At 37.3% G+C, this 25763-nt stretch overlaps 1 protein-coding gene across 1 annotated transcript in view; it reads right to left on the bottom strand.

The window, feature by feature from the left end:
• LOC124552665 overlaps nucleotides 1-25245 on the bottom strand; it is a 53738-nt gene extending 28493 nt beyond the window's left edge. The window contains exons 1-2 of the mRNA XM_047126989.1: nucleotides 25128-25245; nucleotides 22594-22815 (exon numbers count right to left, since the gene is read on the bottom strand). Coding sequence (XP_046982945.1) covers nucleotides 22594-22815; nucleotides 25128-25245 — 340 coding nt within the window. The remainder of the gene's footprint in view (nucleotides 1-22593; nucleotides 22816-25127) is intronic.
• Between the last annotated feature and the right edge of the window lie 518 nt (nucleotides 25246-25763).

Below are 25763 nucleotides of genomic sequence, written 5' to 3'. Positions count from 1 at the left end.
GGTCCTACTATAATATAATTCAAACAGTGACGACAGTTAGTTGTTGAATCCCAAGAAAACACACAGAGCAGATCAGTACTGGTCCTGCTAAATGTAGGATCAACAACTACTGGTGAATCCATCTTTTTTCAGTTGGTGTACATTTAGTTCTTTCTCGTATATAGATGTATATCTGTTTTAGGAGATACATTTTCCTGCCAGTGGAATGAATATGCAGGTTTTTCTGCATATCATTAACAATGTGTTTGATGTAGATCATATCTCCCACAGTGGCAGAGTTTGTGAAATGATTTGACTGAAAGCCATTTGCTTCTGCAAATGGGTGTCCGTTGACAGTGTGGTAAGGCAGACCATTGCAAGTTTTCCGCTTGCTTGTTTTAATGTCACAAAAATAATGGATAAACACTGAAATCAAACTAAACACACACACACACACACACACACACACACACACACACAGTATTCAGATCTTTTAATACATCTGAGCTCCATTGCATGTAATTTATATTTATGTATTATATTTAGCCAACATGTGCCAACTCAGTTGGTGAGAATATAATGTAAATAACTAATTCATTGATCACCAAATTAAATCTCTTATCATTTTTCAGGTGTAAAGCATTAAGGAAACCTGTGTCACTGTACAAGGTGAGATCCCTGGTGATCAGAAGATCTGGCATAATTGTGAGATGGTTTAGATCTGCATCAGCCCAGATGTTGTTGGCCTGATTGGAAATGGACAGCTGGTACGGTGAATGAATGTGGTAGGCCTTAGACATCTACAGATGTTACCCCCCTATTGAAGAGGCCCAGCAGGCAGACAAAAGAAAAGGCAGGAAGGAGGAATCCAGGAGTTTTACTACAGGTCTACATAGAGGGTGATTGGCGACAGAAGCTAGGAAATAGAATCCAGTAGGAGACGAACCTTGTAGCTGCATAAAGGCCCTCTGGGCCTATCACGTAAAGCTTGAAGTATGTAAATAAATGTGTTTTCACCACTAGTTGAGGAGGCACACACTGAAAGATGCTAAGTAGCTCACAGCAGTGCTATTATCTAGTTACTTGCAAGCAATTGTGGAAAACGCAAAGTAAACCCCCGTCCCAGTACATAAAAAGTGTGACCTGAAAATGATGGGAGTTTTTGTTTTTCTTGAAGAGTCTTTATTTATTCACCACCACCACCACCACCTGTGTTGCCTTCAAAGCAATCTCCCTCCGATATAATGCAGTTTTTCCAATCTTGGAAACCTTTCTGGAACTCACTTTTTGTTATGGCATTCATTTCCTTAAGCGATTCTGTTTTTACTTTATGAGCTGTGGCAAAACTATGTCCTTTCACAGTTCTCTTCAGCTTTGAGAATAGAAAGAAGTCTCAGGGGGCCATGTCTGGTGGACATCGTGGGTGAGAGAACATATCGGTTTTGTTTTTTGCCAAAAAATCACGAATTATTGATGCGTGTGTGGGAGCGTTACGGTGATGCAGTTCCCACCAGTGTTTCTGCCACAATTCTGGTAGTTTTCTTCAGATTGCTTCACGCAAATGGTGCATAACTCACTAGTAGTATTCCTTATTGACCATACAGCCATAAGGCAGAAACTGATGCAGTATCCCATTGTAATCAAAAAAATGGGTGAGAAGTAACTTCTCATATGATCGAACATGCCAACTGTTTTTTCAGTCTTTGTCCTACATGCAGTTTCCATTGAGACGATTGGACCTCGGTTTCGACGGCATACCCATACATCCATGTTCTGTCGCCTTGTATAACCTCCTTCAGAACCTCTGTCATTGTTGACTTCATTCAGAAATTACTAAGTGATGTCTATGCGACATCATATTTGGTGTAAATTCATCAACAAACTTTGGTGCTACACATTTCATGCCCAAATCATCCTAAAAATTGTGTGAGAAGAGCCAGGGGATATGCTAAAATCAACCACCTCTCTGATGGTGATTCAGTGATTTTTCCAGAACCATTTACTTCACTTCTTCCACATTGTCGCCAGTAATTGCAATCGTCATCAACATCTCCTCAACCACCTTTAAAACACTTGTAAACTGTTTCCTTACTCATAGTAGATTCACCTAAGCCACACTCAACATTTCGAATGCAATGCTGCACTTAGTTCCATTTTCAAGCAAACTTTAATGCAGATGCTTTGATCCATATTTTTCGAAAGTAAAAACTCGCCGAACACTAGAAAGTATGCACATCCTTGACAAATGTCAACAATAGACTAAATATTGAAAATAGCTGTAAATGCATATGTACATCAGGAACATGCATCCTAACAAGATAAGAAAAAACTTTAAAATTGAATGTATAAAACTGACGAAATCCAAAAATTTTCATTACACCTCATGTGCAGTGCCTGACAAAAACAGTAAAATCTCCAGAACAGTGTACCTTTTTACAAGCACAAACCATTGGCGGGCGTGTAAACAAGTAGCGCTGCAATTGTCAGCGAAGGTAGAGGGTCCACCAGAGTTCACTATTGTTGATGGTGTTTAGCACTGTTACCAGGCCTGGAGGGTTTATAAGTGGTGCAAGCACCATCAGATAGACTGCTGATGAATATTGTCACATTGTGTTCAGTGTTGAATCACGGTTCTGCACAATCCCGGATGACCACTATCAGCACATATGGCGGCATCTTTGGGCGTCACTCCAATTTTTTGGAAAGGCACAGTATGGGCAGCCATCGGTTATGACTGCACGTTACAGTTGATAGTGATTGAGGGGACTGTGACGCCACAATGGTACATCAGACATCCTGAATCCTCACGTTACCTCTCGGGTGACAGTATCGTGGTGCTATTTCAGACAGTACAATGCTCATCCACAAATGGAATCTGTATATATCACTGTCTAAACAGTGTTAGGTACTCCCATATTAGCAAAATCTCTAGATATGTCCTTTGTAGAACATGTGCGGCACCAGCTCTGTCACAGTGTCAGTATCCAGGATATTGTGGACCAGTTACAACATACAGCTGGGGGCCAGCTTACCCGAGGAACAGATACAGTGGCTTTACAACACCCTTCCCAACCAAACCAGTGCATGCGTGCAGGCCAATGGGTGAGAAGTCGGCTCATACTGCTAAGTTCTTAGTAAATTTGACTCAGTTTTGTAATCGCGTACCCTCTCAAACCGTGGCCATTTCCTCTTTCCCTTTGGGGAATTTCACTTTCTTAGTCGGGCAGCATTTATAAACATCCTGGACTGAAAGAAAATTAACATGGTACAGAGAAGTAAAACTATTAGACACATAATTTGACTGACATAAAAGCATCACTAAAACCTCTTTAAAGGGAAAAGCCTGAAACAATGCCAAGGAATGTGCCCAGAACAATAGTTATTACCAAGGGTTTGCAGTAGGAGAAGCTGTAGCAGTTGCAACCAAATGGGCCGAAACATTTCTTTCAGCCCAGGATGTTGTAGCCGTTCTTGTGTATCTCCACATTCCTAATGCTTCTGTATATTTTTTCCTGTTTCTCCAAAGTCCATTCTTGGCAACTATAATTTAAAATGATCAAAGTCAGTGTCTTTGTAAATGTTTTCTTTCCTTGTATACTAAGGTGTCTGTCTGTAAAAAATTTACTCTTATTTCTGAAGGCTTGGTCATTGCAGTTCTGCTGTTAATATCCACTAGCTTTTGCCCTCAACTATGTCTGCACGGATCTCGAACCCACGTGAATTTTGAAAAGTCCTGAAGCGTACGATCTGTGGGGAAAAAATGGATAATAAAAACTGAAAGTGAGGTTGCCAAAAGAACGCAGTGGTAAAGAATTGATATGTTTGTAAGCACAGCTACAGATATTTGAAGTATGAAGTACCAAAAAGTCTTGATAGGGGAACAGCCTAGTGTTGTATTTAAAGAAATTACAAAAATTAAAGTATCTGTGGTTACAAACACATCAGTTCTTTACCGTGGTATCCTTTTGACAGCTTCACCTTCAGTTGCTGATAATAAGCTTCAGGATTTTTCAAAATTTATGCAGACAAAGTCATGAGCAAGGTATTATCATTGCTTAAGAGACTTATCAGTGACAATAGTTACACGAATTCAAGAATGCCTGTGGATAATGGTATTAAACTGTTTACATTATTATTGTTACTACTACTACTACTATTATTATTATTATTATTATTATTATTATAAAATGTTCCAAAATACTTATCAGTGACAATAGTTACACGAATTCAAGAATGCCTGTGGATAATGGTATTAAACTGTTTACATTATTATTGTTACTACTACTACTACTACTACTACTATTATTATTATTATTATTATTATAAAATGTTCCAAAATACTTCTTTTTACGGGTTCTATTATTTCTGTCCTGCTTTGTTTAGTTTAGTTTTATAAAACTTCAGCTGTCACCATGTTTTTTCTTCCAGTATAATGAAATTATGCTTATGCAAAACTGACTCAATCCATGCAAACTACTTGCAGTCATGCATACAATCCAAAAAATGTAATAATAAACACTTTTGTTAATCAGCTCAGCATGCAACTCTGTACACATAACATGTCAGTAGCTGCCCACAGAGTTATTTTCAAGTGGTTCTATACATAAATAATATAAAACATGATAAATAGATATAAAAACATTTTATAATATGCAAAAATTATCATATACCATTGTTGTTTGCAGTATGTAGATAGTCACAGGACGTGATGCATTGCCTTATGAATCTGGAGTTGCAGGGTTCGGCTTTCTGTAATCTTTGGCCCCAAATAGTTAAATGTACAGTTCAGTTTATCGTGTTTTATAGACAAACCCGCTTCAGAATTTCTCTGAGGGTTGAAATGTTTTTATAAATGTGTAATGTCAGACCATTGGCTGTTGTCAGCTTAGCATATAATTTTAGTGTTCTTCTATCCATGCTGGATCTTGCTGAACTTAACTGCTGTGAACGAATGTTGGTGAAGAATGCAACCAGCCACAGATACGCCTAAAAAGATAGCATGTCATAGGAGAAGTTAACAAGAACATTTGTTAGGCTACTCTCAAGAGGCAATGGCAAGTGTTTTGATTTTGGTCACTGGCCATTTTCTTTAATGGATGTGATTGTTTTCTAATGGAATGAGGATATCCTTGGTCAGAGTTCTAACCAAGACCAGTCATGTTTAATTTGTTTGAAAAGCCCAAGGAACATCTTCAGGAATTGTTTGTTAGTCAACTGAAGTTGCTCATTTAGAACTTACTGAGATGAGTTGAAGGTGTCAGTGTACATTTCTAGTTACTCTTTTAAGAGACTCATTTTCCTCCATAAGTCAGTTTTGTATTATATTTGTAGATTGTATTTGGTGTTTGAAACGGTGTACCCATATTGATCCGTCTGAGTGGCAGTTGCAGATTTACTTAAATTTTTTAGTCTAAAAGCATCCATATATTTGTGGTATCTTAAAGTTGCTGCCAGTCTGGCCAAGATAAAATCTGAAGCAGTTGTCACAATAAGTACTGTGTATTCTTCATTTTTTGGAGACCCAGCCCAGTGGTTTTGGTTTTGTATACTATGTTATGTTGCACAGTTTTGTGTGTACTTGTAGGTTTAAAGTTGAAATTGTCATTTTGGCAGTAATGTGCAGAAAATTTTAGTAAGCTATATTACTCCACCATAGATAATTTATGAAGTATTAGACATGTTGTCTTCATTGAAAGAGGAAATTTTTTTTTTAAATTAACTAATCCATGCATACAGTAGTAACATCTTGTACAGTTGTAGACGACGACGACGACGATCTGTTGTTAATTTTGATGTGTTGTGTACTGTGTTTTTATACATATTGTCAAACTAATTTACAATTAAGGTAAGAAAATTACAGTTTGTGTCACATAACTAGGCACTGGGTAAGTGAATGTTTGTGGTTTGGGCATTGCCTGTCAGCTGTCTTAAGTACCTTGACAATACATTCAGCATCCTGGTAAATTCGTTGTCAAAGTGAGGAAAATGAATCAGGTATGGAAATTTTCCATCACATATAGTGGGTGTAAGAGTTCACATGAGAATGACAATTATTGATAATTAAATAATATTAATTTTCATCATTGCCTGTTCCATGTTAAATAAATAATACTTGACATTTTAGTTTGAATTGTTTGAGAGGTATGCTTAGATTTTTTTAAGATCAGGATTTTAGTTTTCTCTGTAATGTGTTCAAAAAATTTGCTGTGCAGTTGTATTCCTTTGTAGAAAGTACTGTTTCTTTTTGTTTTTCTTTTTTTCCCCCTTGGAACATGAGTCAGACAAAACTGACATTCACTCAGTCCACGTGAATACTGATGTTTGTGAGATAACTGTTAATGTTCTGGGTAAGCAAAAAAAATTGATATTCACTATGATATATTGTAATTGCCCAAGATATGAGGTTCGTGATAGGATTGTTTGGGACAGAGGCTGTTACAGATTAGTATGTTGTTGTCCAAACAATAATGTAAAATGAACATCTTTCAGGACATGATGTGAAGTCTGCACTATGTACAGATTTATCTAGACTACTCAACTATTACTGAACTTGTGGTCATCAGAATTTTGCACTGTGTATAAAGCTGATGACCTGTAGCTATTTTATGGCTTCCTTCAAACTTTATAATTTAAACAAATTGTACAATGCTCTTATAATGCCAAGTTAAATGCTTCACTGAAATTTCTTTCATGTACTTACTAAATGTTGAAAATTGATCATTTAACTTAAAATGACCTTTGGTGATTTACTTTCTGTACGTAGTAAACATCATCATCAAAATGTACAATTGCACTGCTTGTAAAAATAATAACTGTTCGATAGCAATTTGTCTTCTTGAGATAATGATTATTCCTTAATGTGGAATGTTTCTAGTTTCATAAGCAGTAGCACACAGTCAGTGTCTCCTTCATAGAAGGATAATGTCATGATATGTTCAGAAATTCACATATTGTATGTGATTATTTTAAACATTGTTTGACAATTTACAATAACTGAATCAGTTCTATGCATTTGTTCAGTATTTGTCGTTGTAAATATGTAACTTTAATTTATTGTGAAACTTCTAATAATGTCTTGTTCATTTTACTGCCAACATTCTGTGGGCATTATCATCATCTTGTGTTCTGTCGGTTCGATGGTAACCTTTGTTGTGACCTCTTTCATAAATATGGATCTCCTTATCATACTATTTTCAGTTTGTGTGATTCAGTTCCTAATGATATAGCCAAAGTTTGGCAGTAGACAGTTGTTTCCAGTTTGATACAACCGGTTAGCAAATCATTTATTTGCAATTTTTTTCTTGGAGTCACAAAAATGCTTTTTTAAACTGTCAGATATATATATCTTAGTGTTAAAAGTAGTAATATTTATTGAAATTCAGTGGAGTCATTACACACACATTAGTATTGCATGTATTGCTAATTTACCTCTGTACATAAATGCCATCATATTTGTTACAACACTTGAAAAGTCATTGTTAGCTTGTATATAATTTGTTGTAGAGCATTGGCAGCTTCCTATTGTTTCCTCCTGTGAAATTTGTTGAATAAATAGGTATTTCACATTTTTTAAAATGTTTTTAAAAAAGCTCTGATGTGATCACTCTATAGTTATTAGCTGTCATATTGTTGCTCTGTATATGTGTAGTGAGTCACATTTGTAATAGTGTCTGTGTTTATGCAATTTTTATGTGAAAATTGACATTTTCATATTGTTGTTGTCTTCTATTGTTATGTATAGTGTTTCAATTTAAAATAAGTTTTGGAACAATAATGTGTTGTTGTTGTTGCTGCTGTAATGATGAGCAGATAATGTTCTTGCAAACCCGTAGGTGTATTTATGAACAGAGAAGTGGAATGGACTACCAAGCAGAGCACTACTATGTTTATCTATCAACAATGGTCACAACAGCCAGTTTGAGCAATGATCTGTGCCACAAAGAACCCATCTCGAGTGCCTGCAATCTGCTGTACTACTGGTGCTAATGAAACTAGTATGTATGCCAAGAGCATGAGAGTCGTTGTGTGTGACACTGACACGGGAGTGTATTACAGCACTTTCAGCAGGAACTATTAGTATCGGAACTGCAGTGAGCCATTGGGAGATGTCACTGAGCCTCATACTTTTAGGATACGATGTGACTGTCAGAGCCTGGAATACACCGGACAGGAGCTGTACTGCCACACTTCCACGAGGGCATCGTCGTCATCAAAAGATGTGGTCGTACTGGTGGGAAACACTGTAAAGTGTCATTACTACAAGATCTTCTGCAGTGCTGGAGACCACTGAACTGCCCTCAGATGACCGACCAGTGGTTTACTGTGGGAACCAAATGGATAAATGTTGCAGCCCTCAGCATCACTTCACAGATTCCAAAGCCATTGAGGACCTGAGCTGACGATATCCTGTGATCATCAGAAAAGCCATTTCTTTCATTTCTATGATGTTGCTGGATGAAACAGTGGGACTAGTGCTGTGTGGGGCTGGTGCGACAATGGGACTGGTGCAACCGTGTGACTGGTGCAATGATGAACATCACTGAGGTGCAAGAATTTCTTCTGATGTGCAGCCATCAGGATTACACTCTGTTCCTAGCTGTACTGAACATTCCATATTTCCTAGGCTCCTGGATTGGTCTGTACTATCCTAGTGTCTGTCTGCCACACCCTGCCCTCTGTACCTCCCCTTGCAGGTGCAGTGGGTAATATGACACTAATGAAGATGCTTCAGTTTTCTTGCTAAGAGAAAATTGGTGCTAGGCAGACCTATCCTGACTCCACCCATAAAGTACCGTTCTTAAATTTTTGATTTGACATCAGGTTTTTAGGGGGAAAAAACACTCCACGAAGAGCTAAAGCTTGAGGACTTCGGAACCAGTGGACATGAATCTGAATGTGCATCAAAGCCTTTATCATGGGGCACAAGATGTAGGTAGCCTACGTATGTTTGCGGCACTGTGAACTGTGAGTTGACAGCTTACCACCCACCTTATCCGATACTGCTTCTAAAGTAGCAGTGGTACAGGTTGTGCATGTGTGGGGTGGACTTGGGTGTGAGAGAACATCCATTAGGGCTTTCAGAATATGTAATTCCACAGCATGGAATGTATCATCAACTGCTCTGTCGCCCACTTATGGAACATGTAATAACATTATATGAATAACACACAGTGCAGTGAACTGTATTAATAACAACAACAACAACAATTATAATGGGCTATTCATATGACAATAAATTGGTAATTGTTTATGTATTTCATTAGATGAGTTGATTGTTAATCAGTGGAGTGATGACTGCATTACCATCTAAAGCAAGATTGAATAAACCAGAAAGTTGTATTAAACAATAAATTTTTGGTGTGCACACACATTCCTACAACAATATTTGTGTGTTTCAACAATTAAGTAAAATTAAATGATATAACCGAGTTGTCCATATGAAAGAATTCTGTATTCATTTGGTTGTTAAGTACATCAATGTATCATTTCTTTAATCTCTCATTTGCATCCTTGTCACTTTAGCAATTTTACCTCAAATTTGCGTATAACATTGCGGAACACTTGTTTGTAATTTAGTTGTCAAAGTTGTACTTCCCGTTCAATATGTTGTTTAAATGTTAGTGTATTCTGGGCATTAATAATGTTGTAATTTCAGGACAGTTAGTAACAAAGTTATCCCCTATCATAGCTTGCAGTGTTTTGTATGTCTTTATAATATGTAGGTATTGATTTACACTTATATGCGCCTCTTAGTCATTATTTTGTTACTGATCTCTTATAAAAGCAAATCATTGATTTATATAGTTCATCTATTTTTACGTCTTTATTGTCTATTGCTGAAAGAAACAGGCTTTGGTTGCTCACAATGTTGTTCAATAATAGTGTAAGCAGCTATGCCTTCATTCAGAAAAAAATAAAACACTGTTTGACATGCATAGGTGTATTAATCCATGTCCCTAATGATATCTGTCATTTTTAACTTATTTCATCTCTGGCAGTGTTTATTAATTTGATGTGGCAGGCAGGAAGCAACCTTAGGATGTGAAACAAAACTACTGCAGTATTTTTGTTCATAACATTCAGAAAAAAGTTGTTGGTGGTAAATGCTGTTATCAAATACACAACACTGAAATTGTTGTATTTGCATGGTTATACATTACATTAAAATAGAATTTTCCAGTAAGCAAAATTTCTTTTGTGACAGCGTTCTGTTTCTCAGTATTCCCATGAGAGGGCGCACAGATAACTTGAGTGTTTGGCAGCTTGTTCCATACTCACTGGTAGAGCTAACACACTTAACTAGTACAGTGACAGTTTCTTTTATATGTAACTGTTAAATATAAAGGATCACATCCATGTGGGGTCCAACAGGCAGTTCCTGGTGACGGCAGAGAAGCAGTTGAAAGCTTGATTTCTCCCTCAAACCTTAAGTAAACCTGAAAAACATACCTCAATATTTCCTTATCTTGTTATTATTGATTATTACTTAGGAGCATCAATTGTTTCTACTCAGACACCGTACAGAAGCCCTGTTGTTACGTAAATGGATGCTCATGCTCAGGGTGTGCTAAATACCACATTCGTGTAGGAAGTGATTCTTTATCAGAATACTGCAGCATTTCCAAAACTTTAAGCTGTGTGTAAAATCTTGTGTCTTTTGAAAACAGAAAAAGAGGCACTTGCAATCTATTTCGTGCACTCTGCTGAATGACTGTGAAGGCCTAATGCTGTAAACAGGAAGGAATACTAGGGATTAATTCCAATCCCAAGGAAAGCTGGTGTTGACAGATGTGAAAATTACCGAACTATCTGTTTAATAAGTCACAGCTGCAAAAATATTAACACACATTCTTTAAAGACGAGTGGAAAAACTGGTAGAAGCCAACCTCGGGGAAGATCAGTTCCGATTCCGTAGAAATGTTGGAACACGTGGGGCAATACTGGCCTTACGACTTACCTTAGAAGAAAGATTAAGGAAAGGCAAATATACGTTTCTAGCATTTGTAGACTTAGAGAAAGATTTTGACAATGTTGACTGGAATACTCTCTTTCAAATTCTGAAGGTGGCAGGGGTAAAATACAGGGAGCGAAAGGCTATTCACAATTTGTACAGAAACCAGATGGCAGTTATAATAGTCAAGGGGCACGAAATGGAAGCAGTGGTTGGGAAGGGAGTGAGACAGGGTTGTAGCCTATCCCCGATGTTATTCAATCTTGTGTATTAATAAAGCTGTAAAGGAAACAAAAGAAAAATTTGGAGTAGGTATTAAAATCCATGGAGAAGAAATAAAAATGTTGAGGTTCGCCAATGACATTGTAATTCTGTCAGAGACAGCAAAGGTCTTGGAAGAGCAGTTGAACGGAATGGACAGTGTCTTGAAAGGAGCATATAAGATGAACATCAACAAAAGCAAAACGAAGATAATGAAATGTAGCCTAATTAAGTTGGGTGATGGTGAGGGAATTAGATTGGGAAATGAGACAGTTAAAGTAGTAAAGGAGTTTTGCTATTTGGGGAGCAAAATAACTGATGATGGTCGAAGTAGAGTGGATATAAAATGTAGACTGGCAATGGCAAGGAAAGCGTTTCTGAAGAAAAGGAATTTGTTAACATTGAGTATAGATTTAAATGTTGGGAAGTCGTTTCTGAAACTATTTGTATGGAGTGTAGCCATGTATGGAAGTGAAACATGGACGGTAAATAGTTTGGACAAGAAGAGAATAGGAGCTTTCGAAATGTGGTGCTACAGGAGAATGCTGAAGATTAGATGGGTAGATCACATAACTAATGAGGAGGTATTGAACAGAATTGGGGAGAAGAGGAGTTTGTGACACAACTTGACAAGAAGAAGGGACCGGTTGGTAGGACATGTTCTGAGGCATCAGGGGATCACAAATTTAGCATTGGAGGGCAGTGTGGAGGGTAAAAGTCGTAGAGGGAGACCATGAGATGAATACACTAAGCAGATACAGAAGGATGTAGGCTGCAGTAGGTACTGGGAGATGATGAAGCGTGTACAGGATAGAGTAGCATGGAGAGCTGCATCAAACCAGTCTCAGGACTGAAGACCACAACAACAACCACCTCCCATTGTTAATGATACTGTCACAGTCCTCTCCCAGAAAGTGGATAGTTGCAAGTGCATGGCATATTGTCTCATCTGTTCCAAAACACAAATATTAGGGCAGGAGATTGATAACCATTTAACATTCATTGTTCTGAAGGTAGAAGGATTTATTGGATTTTTCACATCAGGTAAATCAAACATACTGGTGCCCATTGCAATTTTATTGCTTCAAAATACTTATAAAAACAGAAGTACAGAGAAATGGCAAACCGAAGATTCAGTCATTAGTTAATCTGTAAATAAAAAATCTAATTCTACGTGAGAGCTCTCACAGTTGTCTGATTTAGGCAGTGCACTATGCACAGTTCAGTTGCTCAACAAACTGTAGTAATATTCACAGCACTCCATCATGGTAAACCCAGTGTTCCATAGTAACCTACTAGCTTCTCACGTGTTGTGAATAGAGCTTTAAAATTTGCTGCTGCACGTTGTACTTTCTTGATGCAGTGGACCTGCTATGCTGTTCCACTACTTCTGGCCATGTGATTTTGTTTCCGTTTGCAGAGGATCGAGGTCTGTAAGAGAGCTCATACCTAGTCTAACTCACTACAAAATAACGTAACCACATTTAATAAACTCCTCTAATGTGACGAGTGTTCATCGGAGACAGTGGTATTCTCACAAATGACACAGGGAAATGTTTCCTGTACACATAAATGATCTGACGGACAGGGTGGGAAGCAGTCTGCAGTTGTTTGCTGGTGATGCTGTGGTGTACAGACAGATGTCGAAGTTGAGTGACGGTAGGAGGATACAAGATGATTTAGACAAACTTTCTAAGTGCATTGATGAATGGCAGCTAGCCCTAAATGTAGAAAAATTAACGCAGATACTTTAAAAGATCTGGGCATAACGTTGCAAGGTGATGTGAAACGGAACGAGCATGTCGGGATAGTGGTAGGGAAGGTGAATGGTAGACATTTGTTAATTGGGGGAACTTTTGGAACGTGTGGTTCATCTGTAACAGAGACAGCACGTAGGGCGCTAATGCGACCTATTGTCGAGTACTGCTTGTGTGTGTGGGATACGCACCAGTTCAGGTTAAAGGAAGCAATTCAAAGGCTGGATTTGTTAACGGAGTGTTGGAATGACATGCGAGTGCTACAGAGATGCTTCAGGAACTCCGTGGAGGGAAGGCGATAGTCTATTTGAGAAACACTATATAGAGCACTTCAGAGAACTGGCATTTGAAGCTGATTGCAAAACGATTCTGTCATCAGCATACATTTTGCATGTGGATCGCAAAGATAAGAGAAGATGAAATCACAGAGGCATATAGATAGTCATTTTTCCCTTGCTCTATTGGCGAGTAACAGCATTTGTGAAGTGACCTGCCGTGTTTGTGTGTCACCTGTAACCATGCGGTAGTCAGCAGCCGGTGTGGCAATATTGTAGCTGTAAGTGAAAGCTGTCAAATTTCAGGTAATTTCTCGGTCCATAGTCATCAAGTAAAAAGGAAAATTAATACTGCAAGTTTGACTGTCCTCTGCAGTTTGTTGCATAATTTGATAAACCATGCTTTTGCTGATGCCATGCCTTCCAGAATACTGGAAAGTAGCAAAGCATTATTATTAAATTGTCATTACTTCAACAACCCCCATCAATTTAATAATTTCACTAAGTACTAATTAATTTCACTATCCCCAGCTTTTAACACAATCTATTGAACTGTGTGCTCATAGCTGCTTTCGGTAAAATATCTGCCACTTGTTCCTCAGAGCTCTAATGTATTGAACATTCAGATGGCCTTTGTTATATAGCTGATGCATGGAATTGTATTTTACATCCAGGTGCTTCAGTCATCTATGTTCCCACTTCTGTAATTGACATATGTGTGACTGATTATCTTCATAAACAGTGTGTTCACAAATATTTTAAACTCTTCAAGAAGATTCTTAAGCCAAGGGGTGTCTTAGCTGTCGCCAAAGCTGTATATTCTGCTTCTGTTGAAGATAGTGAAACACATCTGTTTTCTTGTAGTCAGAAACAGTATTTCCAAACAAAAAAGTATTAATTCTGTTGTAGATCTTCCTAGTCAGAATCAACATAGCAGCGAAAAGAATTTAAAGTTTCCATTTTTGTAACACAGGCCAACCTCGAGTGTTCCTTTAATATACCCAATTTGTTTCAAACCTTTCCAGCAGAATTCTGTTGGTTTATTTTGTTGTCACTAAAATAGTTAACTGATTAACTTATGTCTGTAGCTGCCATTATATACATCGAAGAATATATTAATTGTCTGTATGATTTATTTTCATCCATTGCACCACAAGTGTCATCACTGGGGTTTGACTTCCATTGGTGTTTCACAGTGTTTACAGTCTTTCATGTTGAATCTTTTCAATAAGTTTTAGAGATAAACATATTGACTAAGAAACATTTTGCCATTGGTCTTGCGCATATTTATTCCAAAGAATGATTTTGGGTTCTCACATTCGAAATTTTAATTTTAACTTCCTCTTAAAATCGGTGAATATTTTATTTATTCTTTTATTTTTTTTTTTTTAAGGATTACTGGCAGTTGGAATATCATCTACATATAGAAGCAAAATAAGTATTACAATCATCAGTGCTTTCAACATAGACATACCTGTCAATTGTCAATTTTGGGAATGTCGAAACTTGATTTCCTTCATAAAACTGTCAAATGTCTAGGTCAAAGTTCTTGGTGCTTGCTTCAGTCTACGTGAAGCTTTTTTGAGTTTGCATACAAGACTTTCTTTAATCTTTACACCAGATCTCTAAGCAGGAATGCATTTTGTACATCTGCTTGTTCCATGAATGAATCATGTTCATTCACCACACTAAGGAACATTCTTAGTGTTGTGTATTGAGCAACTGAAGCATGTCTCTCCTCATAGTCATATATCTTTGAATATTTCCAGACAGGTCTATTTTTACTTTGAACACTCACTCACTGTCAGTGACACTTACTTGCTGTAAGTGGTGCATAAGTCCAAGTCCCATTACATGACAGATCATCCATTTTTTCCTTTATTGCTTTTTCCATCCTTCATCATGCCAAACCTTCACTTCTTCAAGCTTCTGAGGCAAGTCTTCCCACAAATTCTTGTACATTGAGGGCAAACACTGTATAATTCTTGAAGTACCTATGTATTCTTGTTATTCTATCGCTTTTCTGCAGAATTTCTACTCCTTTCACTTCTTTTGACATCGTGGGTCCGAGTTACTTTCAACACTTTGTTCAGTTTCCTCAAAGTTAGTCCCATTCTGAAGTCCTTGATTTTCTGCTATGTTCTGCATTAGGTTGTTCACTTGAACAGTCTCCTTCAAGATCCAGTCATCACTACTTTCAACTTCAAACAGAAACTTATCTTATCCAAAAATTACATCTCTTTCAAATTCAACTTTGTGTTGTTTGGGGCACCATATTCTGTAGCTACTTGGACAGTTGCCAGTCACGAAACATTTTACTTGCCTAGTGTGAAATTTACTTTTCAATACTTCCTTTGGAATGTGCCAGTATGAAACACACCAAAAGACAAAGCGAAAATAACTGAAAGCGTAATTATTAAATTGTCATTACTTCAACATATGTGAACGTCCCATTATCATGGTATTAGATTGAAAACTCCATGTCCAAACAGTAAGAGTGTCACCATTTGACCAAGGTATTCGACTACAGAACAACCTGCCAACACAAATAAGAAACATAGCCTTGACTCTGAAAGCTTTAACTGACACGGCTTTTGAATTTTTGGTCCACATGTATGCAGTGAAATATCAAACCAGTTGCAGGTGCATGAATGATATTTATAAAATTAATAATCAATGTGAAAGAGAGCTTCTAAAAACTGTTAAGAGTAAAGATGTGAGATTACTGACAACTAGAGAAAAAGACTTTGAAATTATTGATGTAGTGACTGACCATTTTGGAGCGTTTTGTGAGTACAGATAACCAAGTGGCAAGATTAGCATCTTTCTGAGAGAGAAAAATGTTACATTAGTAAGAATGAATACTGCAGTGTAAACTGCCTTACAGGGGATAATAATTGTTGAAAAACAAATAAATAAATCAAAGCAAATGCTGTTATGAATATTAATCGTGAAGAACTGAAATAAAAGTTATTTAAACTGGACTGGTGTAACTAGAGTTGTTAAAAAAAATGTTGTCATGAACTTCTATTTTTTACTCTATTGAAGTTGATTCTTCATGTAAATTTCCCAAGTGACGACGGGCCAGAGAACATTTTGGTTCTCTGGTAACATAAAAGGTCAAAAAGTGATTCAGGTGCACTCAAAGTTAGAACTCTGAATGTTGTTTATTTCTTGATCTGATATTTACGCCACACAGTACAGCTCAAAACCTTTAACTGTATTGGCACCTCACGCGATTTCTCGCGTGAGTTGCAATTAATCATACATTCGCTGACTGTCGGAACATTGCGACATATAGTAATTACGTTAACTTCAATCGCAGAAAATGTTATCATTTGGTGGTTACAACTGAAATACATGAGATAGGGTACAAGGTCAGATACATTGTGAATTACAGTAATTATGAAATAATTAGATGTTCTGTTAAACACAAGTATAGTAAATTGATAGCATGACAAACAGAATTGCTACAGTTTTCTAACATTATAAAATACAGTTCATTTGGTGCATTGTCTGTTATCCAACTGTTTGTAAATGAATAGTGATAATTAGAATTAAACAAATTGACGATACTGTGGCATGAATTTGCTGAAAATCACATCGCAGAGTTAAAAAGGGAAAATTACATATACGGGTCCTGCCTGATGACGTAAGAGTTAATCAAGCAATCCAAATTAGCTTTGAAATCATATGAAAACTGGGCTGTTACACTATGAAGAAAAACATTATTGATGAGGAAATTTCAATATTCTTCAATAGTTACACGTTCAAGCACAAAAACAAGACATATTTAGAAGAATTGTTAATACAGTCAACAACACCTGCACTAAAAATACTGACCTCTCAAAGTCAGACAGTTATTGGCATCATTACTATAATATTAGTAGATGTAACTGTGTCGTGTGGTCCAAAGTGAAAGGAAAAGGGAAGAAACCTGTAATGTTATTGGTATTTCCGTCCTATGAAAGCTTTGAGTACCCTTTGAAAGACATTTGTTTTGTATAATTTACATAACTGTAAAGATGCGCATCTAGCGCGGACGCTAATACATTGATTGCGCAGTCAAAGAAACATTTTAACAGAAGCTGAACTGTCGTTCCGCTTCGATCTAAATAAAAGATGACAGTAAAAAACGTTTGTAGATCTTCAGATTTTAATGTGCTTCTGCTTGTTATGTGAAAACGTAAAGGAGGTCGACTTTAAGCGAAAAAAGTGAGCGGTCTTGCTAGTGTGCAGACAACATTATTAATTAATAAAATTAAAGTAATTCATGTTCGAAACTGTAAATCAGCAAGTTATTGTTATCGGAGGTGTTGAACAGTGCAAGAATTGTCTTCAACGAAAGGAGAAAAGTAGTGACTATAATTTGTGACAAAAAAAAAAACACGTGAACCAGGGAGACAACACAGGACAGGCTGAAATCTGATTGCACCATACTGTTAGAAAAGTAATTATGTAAGTTGTATTGTTTATAAATAAGCCCTAATTTGCTAGTGAGAATTGTTTGAATATATTTAGTGTTTACCAGACTTCTTATTCTGTTCTTTTCCTTTATACTTTTTTATCCTCCGTGGCATATTATTTTTATAAATGTCAAACAGCCTTTACTACAGCAGAGAATACTGCGGCATCCTGGTCGTAGACACAAGGCCGCTCCTTGTCTTCTATACAACTCATAGCTGCCCCATTTATGAATGATTTCATTTGCAAATGCAATTTGTTTTTACTATTCATTGTTAAAGGTCCCTTAGGTAATTATAAAATTCATACTGATTACGTAAAGAAATCCGGGTTGTTCTTTTCCAAATAATAGAAGTCTTTGCGTAATCAAAAACTAGCCTCCTTCTGACAACGATCAGGAGCCGACCAGAAGACGGACGTCTTCGACCGCTTTCATGTGTCCTGTGGCAAAGCTGTGCCAAACTGGGAACACGACATTCTAGTATGAAACACAGATTTAAATTGATAGAATTGAGATATATTTAATAGTAATAATTTTTTTTCTCATACTAGAAACCCTAATAAGTGGTACAAGGGGCCATGCCCTCTGTCATGCACTTTACAGTGCTTTTCACAGAGTGTGTTTAGATGCAAACACACAAACAGAAATATCTTATCATTATGGACAGCTGATTTGCTTCTACTTAAGTAATGACAGTGTCAGGACCAAAACGAACCACCAAAAAAAAAAAAAACCAGGACCATCAGTGAGCAAAATATTAACACCTTTAGAACAGTGATACACAAGGAAACATGGCATGAAACCCTACAGGTGCATGGTGTAAATGAAAAGTATAATTCCTGTATCGCCCGCATCTCGTGGTCATGCGGTAGCGTTCTCGCTTCCCACGCCCGGGTTCCCGGGTTCGATTCCCGGCGGGGTCAGGGATTTTCTCTGCCTCGTGATGGCTGGGTGTTGTGTGCTGTCCTTAGGTTAGTTAGGTTTAAGTAGTTCTAAGTTCTAGGAGACTTATGACCACAGCAGTTGAGTCTCATAGTGCTCAGAGCCATTTGAACCAATTCCTGTATTACAACAATGAAACACCATTTTAATGAAGCATTCCACAAAGTAAAGGGAGAAGAAAAGCAGCAAAATCAAACACAGTGGACTGATTACCAGTGATATAATATACATAAGTGTGTAGGAAGTTACAGGCTCTAAGATGAATTTGCAAAGTGAAAACTATAAAATACTACATAATAAGAGATGGAACACCAAGAGCAATCAGTACCGCCATAATGAATTTAAAAAAAAATTAAAAAAAGAGCTAGGAATGTAATTAATGGTGAAAGAAAGGAGAAAGATGCATTGACAGTATTGTGGCCTAGTTTATGCCATATTTTAAATATGTGCAACAGTGCTTAGCTGATTTTGTGAAGATGCCACTGTGGCTTTGTTATAGTAGGATATGTTATAAAACTAATCTGAAGAGTGTCACTGCTGACCAAAAGTTTTGTAATCATTGACAAAAATTTATTCTAAAGAAACAAAGTTCAGATCAAATATATAGTATAAAAATGGCCACCAATGGAAAATCCAGGATGGAATATAACAATATTATGAGAAGGTAAGTAGCTTGATGATGATTGGTTTGTGGGGCGCTCAACTGTGCTGTTATCAGCGCCCGTACACATTCCCAACCTTTGCTCAGTCCAATCTTGCCACTTTCATGAATGATGATGAAATGATGAGGACAACACAAACACCCAGTCATCACGAGGCAGGTGAAAATACCTGACCCCGCCAGGAATCGAACCTGGGACCCCGTGCTCGGGAATCGAGAACATGACCACGGAAAGTAGCTACTAACCGTACAGCAGAGATGCTGAGTTGCAGATAGGCACAACAAAAAGACTCCCACAAAGTCTCAGGCAACTGAAACGACAGTGTCAACTGTCTTTTCAGTTGCCTGAGACTGCAGTCGTATGTGTGCGCGTGCATGTGTGCATGCGCATGAGGCCATTGGCCGAAAGCTTTAATTGTGCGAGTGTTTATTGTGCCTATCTGTGACTCACCATCTCCGCTATATGGTGGCAACTTTCCTTCTCAAAATATTGTATAAAAATATCCAGAATTTAACATTCCTGCCAGGCTTACAAATGGTCTGATATTCAATGCCATTGGAAACCTATCTCTGTCTGGCAACACTGGATTCAACTGGCAGCAGCAGTGCACCGACATGACTTGCGGGGGTTTACAAGCTTGCTGACAAATTTCCAACCTCCCACCCCGCTATCACAAATCCAGAACATTGTCTAGGCTATGATGCATCTTTGGAGTCTACTGTGGCAGTGAACTTGGATTAAAAAAGATTTGTGTTATTGGTAACACTACAATATTTTTGTTAGGAGCTATTTTTGTAATGGAATAAAATAAAAGGTATTTGTACGATGTGGGCTACAAATTGAAAGTAACAGTATATGCAGAACAACATGGAAACAGAGCAGCTGAGTGGCATTTCTGCCCTCCACCAATAGAAAAAAATCATTTGTGATTTGTTGGGTAGTAAAGAATAAAGGGGAAAAAAATGAGGAAGACTATATGTGCAAACAGAGGACTGAATGCAAAATGGCCAAAATTAGAAGATGGACTGAAATGTATTCAAGGCCACCATCAAAATGGCATTGGAATTAATACAAAAATAATGCAAATACACGCTCGTAAGCTAGCGCTACAGTGGAACTTGACAGATTTTAAGGGTGGAGTTGGTTGGTACTACAGGTTTATGAAGCATCGTGGACTTAGCATGCAAACCAAAACCAAAATATCACGAAAAATGACACAATAGTATGAAGAACAGAAAATATTATCTTTCCATCGCTTTATTATAGAAAACCAGTGTGGAACTAAGCCAAATAGTGAATATGGATTAAGCTCCTCTCACATTTGATTTGCCGAGTAACAGAGCTGTTGCCATGAAAGGAGCTAAAACTGTAACTAAAAAATTATGAAATAATGCACTACACTGTTGCTCTTTCATGCTGTGCTGATGGTGCTAAATTAATCAGTGGTTGTTTTCAAGTGCAAAACAATGTCAATCCCTTCCGAAATACCAGCAGGTGTTGTTCATGTACATGAGAAGGGTTGGATGGATGAGGCTGGTATGAAATTATGGAGTAACACTCTAACGCCCAGACTTTGCCTGCCCCCTCGAATGCACAGAGGGCTCATTTTGACCCCTACAATTTAAAAATGTTTTCGGTACTATTATTTCGAAATTTTAAGCTTTTATTATATTTCAGTGTTTACAAGACTTATAGCCATTTCAGATACAGAGTTGTGAATAAAAAGAACAGACAAACTATATTATTTATTGGCATATAAACAAATTTCACTGAACCTGGCAACACCCAAACAAATGTAAGCAAGTGACAGGCTTTTGTTTATTCTAAATTAATAAAAAATTGAACTTCTCATATGCACAGAAATTTCAGCTACTTCATTGTTTTACACAGTTGACACATTTGTATTCAGTTTCGTTTGTACATTTTCCACAAACCATCTTTTTACAAACACTGCACTTGAAAATAGTTTTATTACATTTGCAGAATTTGAGAACTTGACATTTACAGCGCTTCTGTGGCATTTTGTCTTCATCTTCATTTTCATTCTTTTCATACTTGTCTTTGGTCATACGAGGAAAGCGACTCTTCACATACTCAGAGCATAGTTCATCTACAAGCTGCCAAATAATATGTCTTCTTTTGATCTTCTTCCCAGTAACAGCCCTAAATACTACATTTATTCCTGCCAAGTCATGGATTTTGTAGAAGGAGTGCACTAGCCACCTTCTTGAGGAAGCCTTGACTGAATACTGCCTCACCATTTTGTCTACTATGTCAATCCCAAATTTCATTTTATTGTAATAACATACAGTTTGCGGAGCTTTTTCTCAATTGTATTTATGATAACACTAGGATGAAGGGAATACATTACTAGCACATTTTTTGCTTTGTTTCCTTGATAGACTGTCAAGGAATTATCATCATGTTTTAAAACTTTTGTGGAATACAGAGGACTCTTCAAGGACTTCAGAGCATGTAGTATTTCTCTTCTTACTCTATTTACTGTTCCTACAATGGAGGTTGATTTTTCTTTCAATTTTGTTGGCTAGTTTGAATGAAGTGAAGTAATTGTCTGCAGTGACATTTCTGCCTTTGCCCAGAAATGGTTCCGTAAGATGCATCACTACATAATCGGAAACCCTTTCGTCTTGGGATCATGCAGTATCCTTACCAAGGTAAGGGAAACCATTGAGTATATACTTGCTTTCAACATCTACCGCTAACCAGTATTTTTGCCCATATTTGCCAGGTTTTGAAGCCATGAATTGTGTTAACAGGCACCTAGGTTTACTTGAGAAAAGCTGTTTGTCTATCGTTATGTCACTTCCAGGTTTGTAACACATTGTACAGTTTTCTATGAATTTGTTCCAGACAGCAGAAACCAATTCAAACTTATCATTCTGTAATCGTAAATAGCATATCGACTTTTTGTCGAACCTCAGGAATCTCATAATCGCACAGAATCTATTTCTACTCACGGCTTCCACACGAAATGGTAGGCCCCAGTAATCTGACCATAAGCTGTGAAACACTGTACTTCGGCAACCACGAGCATAAATAATTGCGATAATTGCTTCTAGTTCTTCCGTGGTCATTGACCAGCTGTCATTTCCAAGTACTTTGTATGCCTCTGTTATAGTACATTCTTCTGTTATATGATTCTTCTCAATCTATAGAGCATGAGTAATAGAACAAATGTATGAAAGCCACCATAAAATCTAAATTAAGTAAAGTAACATTATATGCAGATAAGAATATTAAGATTATAAATTAGCAGCAATAATAATAATAATATACTTACTAGACTGTAAACTTCCATTATCTGTATCTGAAGAATCAGAATCATTAGTATTAGATGAGTCATCTTCTCTCAGTGCCTGTGTTAAAAACTCTTCTTCTGAATCATCAGAAAAAAGTTCGCCACCATCTGAATCACATTCCATAACTGTTTTTGACTGTGCAAGAATCTCGTCATCTCGTAAATACTCTTTGCAGTTCATTTCTATCTTCATCTCACAATCACCTTTGAAAGATTGATTCTTACAAGGGAATGACACACAATGGTGAACGGAGTCCAATTGTTGTCATTTCATGTGGGATAATATAAACGAAAGTAATTTGTTGCACTACAGAGTAAAGTAGCCGATGTTTGGGATTGCATGAGATAAACTAAAACAAAATTATAGATTTTTTTTACAGGGGTCAATGTGACCCCTCTGGGTGTTAAGGTAAAACTGGAAAAAAGCGATAATCAATTAGGCAAAATGCACTATTTTTAATATAATGAAAATACGTGCCAAATAAATAAATGTCACAAAGTAAACGTCGGTTGAATCATTCTTAAAAACTGAAAAGTGTTAATTTGACCCCTGTGGGGGTTCGAGTGTTCATGGAGTGTAGGAAAGAAGAAGAGCTGCTTTATCGAAGAAGAGTCCTCTTCTTGTGCTAGATCTGTTTAGTCACTGGATAAAACAGTCGTGATCTAGAGTGAGAGAATACCTTATTGATAAATCTGTCAAGAAGTGCAGAATAAGTGACGCTCTCGATGGTAGTGATGACCATCTTATATATGAGGAGGACAACGATGATGATGATGACGACAAAGAAAAAGAAGAAGAAGAAAGCTCAGATGATGATTTTTCAGGGATTTTAATTTTTTTAGGCTGGCTTTGCAGTCTAATAATAAAAATGGTAAAATTGTTAATTTTTTTAAAAAACTGCTTAAAAATTAAGTCCGTAAAATACAGTACATAAATGTGATAGGTAACTTAAAAAAATAAATAGTCCAAAAAAGGTTACTAAGGTAGAAAAAAAATCACACGGAACCATGTTCTTGAAACCAGTCACAGAAGATGGGCAGAACAAAACTGTATGGAAGCTGAAGTACAAGAAATCAGCTGGTAATAAAATATTGAATCACATAATTTAGCTAAATGCAGGTAAACCTGCTGCATCAAAATGGTCCTTCCCTGTGTGGACTCATCTTCCATAAACATTAAAATGTTATCTTCATTCTCCCAAGATTCACTATTCAAATTTATGCCTTTCAGTTCTAAAGTACAGTACTAATAGGCGTCATCATTTCAAGCTGAAGTCACTGCGCACTGCTCGTACAAACGCGGAATGGATACACGCGGCAAACTGAAGGTAGCCGTAGGTATCAGTGTGAACAGAAACCTCTCTGCACTTTGACAGTGGCCATCTGGCAGTTACATTGTAGCGGTCGCGAAACATTCAGATAGCTGGCGAGAACTGTATACAGAACACCTTCAATCTGCAATCTTTGTGGGATTTAATCTTAAACGGTATTTTGTCCACTGCTGTCAAGAATGCACGCATCAGGAGTAGATTGCAACATGCACTACAGATAGTACACACCATTCTAAAAACATTTCCACAAATTCAGTTACAACAACATTAGAACTATTGCTGAGGTTGAATTAGACTGTCTCACCTATTCCGCATTTGACATGTCCAGAATAATGGTCAGTTACCCTTTTGTGTGTACATAGTATCAGTAACTGTTATCTGAATAGCTTGTTATTACTGGTACAGTGTATGAAACTACAGAAAGGCATTTTTTCAACCTCTATACATGTTTAATTTCATTCAGTGTAAACATGGCCAACTGTAGTGCATTCTCATCTGTTTCATGCTTACAACAGGAGTGTGACATCCATATGTATGAATTGATATTTTCTCCTTTCACACTGGTGCTGTACATAAAAAAATAAAAGAAACTGTGAGACCTTAAACAGTATGCAATGAAACAACAATGCTGACAACAAAGTCTGGATGGCCAATAACACAGACCATCAACCATTGCGGACATTCTAATAGACTGTTTACTGTAATTATATGATTGTTCAGTCAGTGTTGTTTAAGAATTGCCAGTTCATCAGTGCTGCCATTTTATTAGTTAAAAAGTATCATTGCAAATCTGTTTCATTGCAACAGGAATTCAAACATTAAATCATGTGATTTAAACTGCTTATATGCATTTCCAAAATTATTTGCAGTTACCTTTCATCACAAGAGTTTCTGTCTCTGTTAACATATTACAGCAAAACCAGTTTTACTACAATTTTAGAAAAATAAATGGCTACTTTTGGTTTACCAGCATTCAGCAGTCCATTGCAATGCACACTGAAGAGTGGGGGTATTAAATTTTGATCCAATTACAGAGTTCCAGCTGAGATGTAATCAGTATGGACAGTTATAATTGCCTACAAATATATCAGGTTCGTACATCCTCTAGAAAGAGAACAGAGATATTACTGATACTATCACTGACATCGTCTTCTTAACTCTCTGAACTGTTGTCATGCTCTTTACCTGCACCATCGGGGCATGCATTCTCCTCATTTTCTTCCTCTGCATTACTTTTGTGACTGTCTACTTCACAAGCTGGTCCCTCTGGTAGGATCCTGCCATATATTTCAAGATCAGGCATCTGCTCAGTTAGCCTATCAATGGCTTTAGAGTCACACAGCTCAATATTCAGCACCCTGTGATGAGAATGGAATCACGGCTGTTAGTGTGGCAAGGTGACTATACAATTGAGGTACCCCTATATGGGAAATATTTGTACAACAGTATCAATGAAATTTTGATATTATGTACATTCTGACTATTATCTACACACAAAACAGGATTAGAAAATAATTTGAAGGAAGGTGACAAAAAAAGAGAAAGAAAAGTGGAAGACAATCAGGGAGTTGGTGGTGGGAGCAGCAGCGGGCAGGGTGAGTTGGGGGGAGGGGGAGCAGAAGGGACTATGGGTGAGGTGTGGAGTGGAATGTGGGTGGGGGGGGGGGGGGGGATGGTGTGGTGTGAGATGTGAGTGGGGAGGGGGGGAGTGGAATGGCAGGGTGAGTGGGTGGGGGACGAGGGAGGAGAGAGCAGATAGGATAAAATGCCGAAAAAAATGCAAGTGTAATAACACATGCCAAATGTAAACTTTAAACAATG

The sequence above is a fragment of the Schistocerca americana genome, chromosome 10, assembly GCF_021461395.2.
Source record: "Schistocerca americana isolate TAMUIC-IGC-003095 chromosome 10, iqSchAmer2.1, whole genome shotgun sequence".
NCBI classification, from domain to species: domain Eukaryota; kingdom Metazoa; phylum Arthropoda; class Insecta; order Orthoptera; family Acrididae; genus Schistocerca; species Schistocerca americana.
The sequence above is the reverse complement of the archived record's forward strand: the minus strand, read 5'-3'. Positions and strand labels throughout refer to the sequence as shown.